The sequence below is a fragment of the Poecile atricapillus genome, chromosome 39, assembly GCF_030490865.1.
Source record: "Poecile atricapillus isolate bPoeAtr1 chromosome 39, bPoeAtr1.hap1, whole genome shotgun sequence".
Taxonomy (NCBI): domain Eukaryota; kingdom Metazoa; phylum Chordata; class Aves; order Passeriformes; family Paridae; genus Poecile; species Poecile atricapillus.
In genome coordinates this window covers 1,393,404-1,401,894 of record NC_081287.1, presented here as the reverse complement: position 1 = coordinate 1,401,894, position 8,491 = coordinate 1,393,404, and the positions used below count along the sequence as shown (strand labels likewise).

Here is an 8,491-nt window from a genome sequence, read left to right as displayed (position 1 = left end):
CATACCCACCCCAGACCCCTGGGGATGACCCCAGACCCCCAGTGCTGACCCCAGGACCCCCATGGATGACCCCAGGACCCCCAGTGCTGACCCCAGGACCCCCCTGCCCACCCCAGGACACCTGTGCTGACCCCAGGACCCCCAGGGGTGACCCCAGGACCCCCATGGATGTCCCCAGACCCCCGGTGCTGACCCCAGGGCTGACCCCAGCCCCCCGGTGCTGACCCCAGGACCCCCATGGATGTCCCCAAGCCCCCGCCCACCCCCAGCCTCCCCCGGTGCTGACCCCAGGACCCCCAGGGGTGACCCCAGGACCCCCGGTGCTGACCCCCAGGACCCCTAGGGCTGACCCCCACCCCTGGTGCTGACCCCCATGCTGACCCCAGACCCCCCCCCAGTGCTGACCCCAGGGATGACCTCAGCCCCGGTGCTGACTCCAGGACCCCCATGGATGTCCCCAAGCCCCCTGCCCACCCCAGGACCCCCAGGGCTGACCCCCCCCCCCCCGGTGCTGACCCCAGGACCCCCAGGGGTGACCCCAGGACCCCCATGGATGTCCCCAGGACCCCCAGGGGTGACCCCAGGACCCCCAGTGCTGACCCCAGCCCCCCAGGGGTGACCCCAGGACCCCCAGTGCTGACCCCAGGACCCCCAGGGATGACCCCAGACCCTCAGTGCTGACCCCAGACCCCCCTCCCCCGGTGCTGACCCCAGGACCCCCAGGGCTGACCCCAGTGCTGACCCCCATGGATGACCCCAGGACCCCAGTGCTGACCCCAGACCCCCAGTGCTGACCCCAGGACCCCCAGTGCTGACCCCAGCCCCCCCCCCCCCCGGTGCTGACCCCAGGACCCCCAGTGCTGACCCAGGACCCCCCGGTGCTGACCCCAGGACCCCCATGGATGACCCCAGACCCCGGTGCTGACCCCAGGACCCCCAGTGCTGACCCCAGGACCCCCAGGGATGACCCCAGACCCCCATGGATGACCCCAGGACCCCCAGGGCTGACCCCAGACCCCCGGTGCTGACCCCAGGATCCCCAGTGCTGACCCCAGGACCCCCAGTGCTGACCCCAGACCCCCATGGATGACCCCAGGACCCCCGATGCTGATCCCAGACCCCCGGTGCTGACCGTCACGTCCACGCTGACCGGCCGGGAGCCGTTGTGGGGCTCCAGGAGCTGCTCCAGGCGCAGCAGGAGGGTCCCGGCCCCGAGGGGCTGCAGCGACAGCAGCTGCAGGCGGGGGGGCAGCGCCTGCTGCACCCCGGAGAACTGCGGGGAAGGGACAGAGACCCCTCCTCAAATACCTGGAGACCCCTCCTCAAATACCTGGAGACCCCTCCTCAAATACCCGGGACAGCCTGGAGACCCCTCCCCAATCACCGGGGTCAGCTCCAGCGACAGCAGCTGCAGGCGGGGGGGCAGCGCCTGCTGCACCCCTGAGAACTGCGGGGGAAGGAACAGAGACCCCCTCCTCAAATACCTGGAGACCCCTCCTCAAATACCCGGGACAGCCTCGAGACCCCTCCCCAATCACCTGGGTCTCAGCTCCAGCGACAGCAGCTGCAGCCGGGGGGGCAGCACCTGCTGCACCCCCGAGAACTGCGGGGGACAATGATCAGAGACCCCTCCTCAAATACCTGGGACAGCCTGGAGACCCCTCCTCACTCACCTGCGACAGCCCGGAGACCCTTCCCCACTTACCTGGGTTAGCCGGGAGACCCCTCCCCAATTACCTGGAGACCCCTCCCCATTCACCTGAGCCTGGAGACCCCTCCCCAATCACCTGGCGCAGGTGACCCCACACGCCTGGCACAGGTAACCCCACACACCTGGCACAGGTAGCACCACACTCACCTGGCTCAGGTAACCCCTGGTACAGGTAACCCACAGTCACACCTGGCACAGGTAACCCCACAGTCACACCTGGCACAGGTAACCCCACACACACCTGGTACAGGTAACCCCACACACACCTGGCACAGGTAACCCCACACTCCACACACCTGGCACAGGTAACCCACACACACCTGGCACAGGTAACCCCACACACCTGGCACAGGTAACCCCACACACCTGGCACAGGTAACCCCACACTCCACACACCTGGCACAGGTAACCCCACACTCCACACACCTGGCACAGGTAACCCCTGGCTCAGGTAACCCCCCACACACCTGTCTCAGGTAACCCCACACTCACCTGGCACAGGTAACCCCACACACACCTGGTACAGGTAACCCCACACACACCTGGCACAGGTGACCTCACACACCTGGCACAGGTAACCCCACAGTCACACCTGGCACAGGTATCCCCTGGTACAGGTAACACCACACACCTGTCTCAGGTACCCCCACATTCCTCACACCTGGCGCAGGTGACCCCACACACCTGGCACAGGTAACGCCACAGTCACACCTGGCACAGGTAACACCACACACCTGGCACAGGTAACCCCACACACCTGGCACAGGTAACCCCACACACCTGGCACAGGTAACGCCTGGTACAGGTAACCCCACACACCTGTCTCAGGTACCCCCACACTCCACACACCTGGCACAGGTAACCCCCACACACACCTGGCACAGGTAACACCACACTCACACCTGGCACAGGTAACCCCACACACACCTGGCACAGGTAGCACCACACTCACCTGGCTCAGGTAACCCCCTGGTACAGGTAACCCCACAGTCACACCTGGCACAGGTAACCCCACACACACCTGGTACAGGTAACCCCACACACACCTGGCACAGGTAACCCCTGGCACAGGTAACCCCACACTCACACCTGGCTCAGGTAACACCACACTCACCTAGCACAGGTAACCCCACACTCTACACACCTGGCACAGGTAACCCCACACTCACCTGGCACAAGTGACCCCACACACCTGGCACAGGTAACCCCACACACCTGGCACAGGTAACCCCACACACCTCAGGTACCCCCACACACCTGGCACAGGTAACCCCACACCTCTCTCAGGTGTCCCCTCACCTCTCTCAGGTACCCCCACACCCCATCCCAGCTCACCTGGCACAGGTGACCCCCCCACACCTCTCTCAGGTACCCCCACACCCCATCCCAGCTCACCTGGCACAGGTGACCCCCCCACACCTCTCTCAGGTACCCCCACACCTCTCTCAGGTGTCCCCACACCTCTCTCAGGTACCCCCACTCCTCTCTCAGGTGTCCCCCACACCTCTCTCAGGTATCCCCCCCACCTCTCTCAGGTGTCCCCACACCTCTCTCAGGTGTCCCCACACCTCTCTCAGGTACCCCCACACCCTCTCTCAGGTGTCCCCACTCCTCTCTTCAGGTGTCCCCACACCTCTCTCAGGTGTCCCCACACCTCTCTCAGGAGTCCCCACCCCCCCGTCCCCACTCACCTGGCACAGGTGACCCCCCACACCTCTCTCAGGTGTCCCCACACACCTGTCTCAGGTGTCCCCACACCTCTCTCAGGTGTCCCCACACCTCTCTCAGGTGTCCCCCACCCCCCCGTGCCCCGCTCACCTGGCACAGGTGACCCCCCCCACACCTCAGGTACCCCCACACCTCTCTCAGGTACCCCCACACCTCAGGTACCCCCACACCTCTCCCAGGTACCCCACACCTCTCTCAGGTGCCCCCACACCTCTCTCAGGTGTCTCCACACCTCTCTCAGGTGTCCCCCACACCTCTCTCAGGTACCCCCACACCTCTCTCAGGTGTCCCCCACTCCTCTCTCAGGTGTCCCCACTCCTCTCTCAGGTGTCCCCACTCCTCTCTCAGGTACCCCCACACCTCTCTCAGGTACCCCCACACCTCTCTCAGGTACCCCCACACCTCTCCCAGGTGTCCCCACACCTCTCTCAGGTGTCCCCACCCCCTGTCCCCGCTCACCTGCCGCAGGTGAGGCCCCTCTCCAGGTACCAGCACCAGGTTGTGGGGGTGTCACCATCTCCTGGGCCAGTGGCCGGTGGGCTGCGGTGGCCGCGGGCGTGTCCAGGAGCAGCCGGTGCGGCCCCGCACCACCAGGCCCCGCCCGGCTCACCTGGCTCGTCCAGCGGCTCCCCGAGCCCCCGGTTATCGTCCTGGAGGAGCCTCCGGTGCACCTGGGGGGGCACAGGTGAGTCCTGACCCCGCCCAGGTGAGTCCAGACCCCGCCCCAGGTGAGTCCTGACCCCCGCCCAGGTGAGTCCTGACCCTGCCCAGGTGAGTCCAGACCCCACCCAGGTGAGTCCAGACCCTGCCCAGCTGATTCCTGACCCCCGCCCAGGTGAGTCCTGACCCCGCCCAGGTGAGTCTGGTCTCTCCCAGGTGAGTTCTTCCCCTCCCAGGTGAGTCTGGTCTCTCCCAGGTGAGTCCTGACCCCGCCCAGGTGAGTCCTGACCCACCCAGGTGAGTCCTGACCCTGCCCAGGTGAGTCCTGACCCCTCCCAGGTGAGTCCTGACCCCTCCCAGGTGAGTCCAGACCCCACCCAGGTGAGTCCAGACCCCGCCCCCAGGTGAGTCCTGACCCTGCCCAGGTGAGTCCTGACCCTGCCCAGGTGAGTCCTGACCCTGCCCAGGTGAGTCCAGACCCCACCCAGGTGAGTCCAGACCCTGCCCAGCTGATTCCTGACCCCGCCCAGGTGAGTCCTGACCCCGCCCAGGTGAGTCCAGACCCCGCCCAGGTGAGTCCTGGTCTCTCCCAGGTGAGTCCTGACCTCGCCCAGGTGAGTCCAGACCCCCGCCCAGGTGAGTCTGGTCTCTCCCAGGTGAGTTCCAGCCCCTCCCAGGTGAGTTCTTCCCCTCCAGGTGAGTCTGGTCTCTCCCAGGTGAGTCCTGACCCTGCCCAGGTGAGTCCTGCCCCGCCCAGGTGAGTCCTGGACCTGCCCAGGTGAATCCCATCCCCTCCCAGGTGAGTCCAGACCCCTCCCAGGTGAGTTCTGCCCCTCCCAGGTGAGTCTGGCCCCTCCCACCTGTGCCCCGCCCGCTCACCATCAGCTCCAGGGACCCGTCCATGACGCTGCTGCCGCCCTGCGAGCGATCGGTGAGCACCGTCAGCTGCACCTGCCGGTCCTGCCAGGTGGGGACAGGTGTGAGGAGTGGGGGGTCACCTGTGCCAGGTGTGACCAGGTGCGCCCCAGGTGTGCCCAGGTGTGCTCAGGTATCGGTGAGCACCGTCAGCTGCACCTGCCGGTCCTGCCAGGTGGGGACAGGTGTGAGGAGTGTGGGGCAGAGCCAGGTGTGCCCAGGTGTGCCCCAGATGTGTTTGGGGGTGCCCCAGGTGTGCCCCAGGTGTGCTCAGGTATCGGTGAGCACCGTCAGCTGCACCTGCCGGTCCTGCCAGGTGGGGACAGGTGTGACCAGGGGTGCCCCAGGTATGACCAGGGGTGCCCCAGGTGGGGACAGGTGTGCCCCAGATGTGTTTGGGGGTGCCCCAGGTGTGACCAGGGGTGCCCCAGGTGTGCCCAGGTGTGTTTGGGGGTGCCCCAGGTGTGTCCAGGTGTGCCCAGGTGTGCTCAGGTATCTGTGAGCACCGTCAGCTGCACCTGCCGGTCCTGCCAGGTGGGGACAGGTGTGACCCAGGTGTGACCAGGTGTGCCCAGGTGTTCCCCAGGTGTGCCCAGGTGTTCCCCAGGTGTGCCCAGGTGTTCCCCAGCTGTGCCAGGTGTGCTCAGGTATCCATGAGCACCGTCAGCTGCACCTGCCGGTCCTGCCAGGTGGGGACAGGTGTGAGGAGTGTGGGGTCACCTGTGCCAGGTGTGCCCCCAGGTGTGCCCCAGGTGTGCCCCAGGTGTGCCCAGGTGTGCCCCAGGTGGTGCCCCCAGGTGTGCTCAGGTGTGCCCCAGTGTGTCCAGGTGTGACCCAGGTGTGCCCCAGATGTGCTCAGGTGTGCCCAGGTGCATCCAGGTGTATCCAGGTGTGCCCGGGGGTGCCCCAGGTGTGCTCAGGTGTGTCCCAGGTGTGCTCAGGTGTCCCCAGGTGTGTCCAGGTGTGTCCAGGTGTGCCCAGGTGTGTCCAGGTGTGCCCAGCTGTTCCCCAGGTGTACCCAGGTGTACCCAGGTGTACCCCAGGTGTCCCCAGGTGTGCTCAGGTGTCCCCAGGTGTGTCCAGGTGTACCCAGGTGTACCCCAGGTGTCCCCAGGTGTGTCCCAGCTGTGCCCAGGTGTGCTCAGGTACCTTGATGAAGATCCGGGTGGTCACTGGGGTAATTAATTCCCGGCCACGGGCTCGCTCTGGCTCAGGTTCCAGGTGGGCCGGTGGTCACGCCTGGGGGGGACGGGGGGGTCACAGGGGTCACCTGAGACCCTGGGGGGGGTCCTGGGGTCACCTGAGCCCCTGGGGGGGGTCCTGGGGATCACCTGAGCCCCTGGGGGGGGTCCCTGGGGGTCACCTGAGCCCCTGGGGGTGTCCTGGGGGTCACCTGAGCCCCTGGGGGTCACCTGAGCCCCTGGGGGGGGTCCTGGGGGTCCCATTGAGCCCCTGGGGGGGGGTCCCGGGGGTCACCTGAGCCCCTGGGGGGGGTCACCTGAGCCCCTGGGGGTCACCTGAGCCCTCAAGGGGGTCCTGGGGGTCACCTGAGCCCCTGGGGGGTCACCTGAGCCCCTCGAGGGGGTCCCATTGATCCCCCAGGGGGGGTCCCGGGGGTCCCATTGAGCCCCTGGGGGGGTCCCGGGGGTCACCTGAGCCCCTGGGGGGGGGTCCCAGGGGTCACCTGAGCCCCAGGGGGGGTTCTGGGGGTCACCTGAGCCCCCCTGGGGGGGGTCCCAGGGGTCACCTGAGCCCCAGGGGGGGTTCTGGGGGTCACCTGAGCCCCTGGGGGGGGTCCTGGGGGTCACCTGAGCCCCTGGGGGGGGTCCCATTGATCCCCCAGGGGGGGTCCTGGGGGTCACCTGAGCCCTTGGGGGTGTCCCCGGGGGTCCACCTGAGCCCCTGGGGGGGGGTCCCCGGGGGTCACCTGAGTCCCTGGGGGGGTCCTGAGCCCCTTGGGGGGGGGTCCTCATTGAGCCCCTGGGGGGGGGTCCCGGGGGTCACCTGAGCTCCTGGGGGGGGGGTCCCAGGGGTCACCTGAGTCCCTGGGGGGGGTCCCTAGGGGTCACCTGAGCCCCTGGGGGGGTCCTGGGGGTCACCTGAGCCCCTGGGGGGGGGTCCTGGGGATCACCTGAGCCCCTGGGGGGGGTCCCTGGGGGTCACCTGAGCCCCTGGGGGTCACCTGAGCCCCTGGGGGGGGTCCCGGTGTCCCATTGAGCCCCTGGGGGGGGTCCTGGGGGTCACCTGAGCTCCTGGGGGGGGTCCCAGGGGTCACCTGAGTCCCTGGGGGGGGGTCCCTAGGGGTCACCTGAGCCCCTGGGGGGGTCCTGGGGATCACCTGAGCCCCTGGGGGGGGTCCCTGGGGGTCACCTGAGCCCCTGGGGGGGGTCCCAGGGGTCTCATTGAGCCCCTGGGGGGGATCCTGGGCTTCACCTGAGCCCCTGGGGGGGGGGCCTGGGGGTCACCTGAGCCCCTGGGGGGGGTCCCTGGGGGTCACCTGAGCCCCTGGGGGGGGTCCCTGAGGGTCACCTGAGCCCCTGGGGGTCCCATTGAGCCCCTGGGGGGGGTCCTGGGGGTCACCTGAGCCCCTGGGGGGGGGTCCCAGGGGTCTCATTGAGCCCCTGGGGGGGGTCCCGGGGGTCACCTGAGCCCTTGGGGGGGGTCCCATTGAGCCCCTGGGGGGGGTCCTGGGGGTCACCTGAGCCCCTGGGGGGGGGTCCCGGGGGTCACCTGAGCCCCCTCACCTGCGCTCCAGCACCTGGCGCCCGTTGGAGTCGGTGTAGAAGCGGCCGTCGGTGCGCAGCGGGGTCTCAAAGCGGCTGATGATCTCCTTGCCCAGCCCGTCCCTGCGTGGGGACACCGCTGTCACCCCCTGGGGGGTGGGGAGGGGTCCCCAAAGGAGGTCTGGGGGGGTCCCGAGACCCCTCCCCAAAACCCACGTGACGGGGATGGGCCCCACGGTCCACTCCAGCTCCAGGTAAGGCTGCCCCGGGGCGCAGGCGCAGCACCTGCGAGCACCACGCCGAGAAGTTCTGGTGCAGCTCCTGCACCAGCGCCGTCTGCCAGGGGAGGGGACACACGGGGGGGACACTCAGTGACATCGGGAGACCCCTCCCCAAACCCCCCAGGGACCCCCAGGGACCCCCAGGGACCCCCAGGGACCCCCAGGACCCCCGGGGACCCCCAGGGACCCCTGCCCACCTTGAGGAGGCGCGTGGCCGCGCGCTTGGCCACGGGGACGGGCGCCGAGGAGTTGGGTCGGAAGATGTAGGCGCCCGAGGCCTGGGGGCTCTGCGGTCCCCAGTGCTGGCGTTGTACCTGGGGGGGGGGGGGCCAGGTGAGCTCAGGTGACCCCTCCCCACACCTGGGACCACCCCCCAAAACCCCCCCCAGGGGTGACCTCCCCCCCCAGGCTCACCAGTAGAAGCTTTGGAAGACGGGCAGAGAGAAGCCCTGGGCCAGGTTCTGGATCTCGCA

General features: G+C 68.4%; 1 protein-coding gene across 1 annotated transcript in view; it reads right to left on the bottom strand.

The window, feature by feature from the left end:
* Positions 1-339: 339 nt before the first annotated feature.
* The window catches only part of MAN2B1 (mannosidase alpha class 2B member 1), a 27,589-nt gene continuing 19,437 nt past the window's right edge, over positions 340-8,491 (bottom strand). Inside the window, 15 exon segments of the mRNA XM_058861713.1 lie at positions 340-345; positions 1,133-1,273; positions 1,385-1,447; positions 3,899-3,937; positions 3,939-4,028; positions 4,030-4,110; positions 4,979-5,059; positions 6,164-6,196; positions 6,199-6,253; positions 7,759-7,860; positions 7,954-8,009; positions 8,011-8,073; positions 8,216-8,301; positions 8,304-8,332; positions 8,433-8,485. Coding sequence (XP_058717696.1) covers positions 340-345; positions 1,133-1,273; positions 1,385-1,447; positions 3,899-3,937; positions 3,939-4,028; positions 4,030-4,110; positions 4,979-5,059; positions 6,164-6,196; positions 6,199-6,253; positions 7,759-7,860; positions 7,954-8,009; positions 8,011-8,073; positions 8,216-8,301; positions 8,304-8,332; positions 8,433-8,485 — 978 coding nt within the window.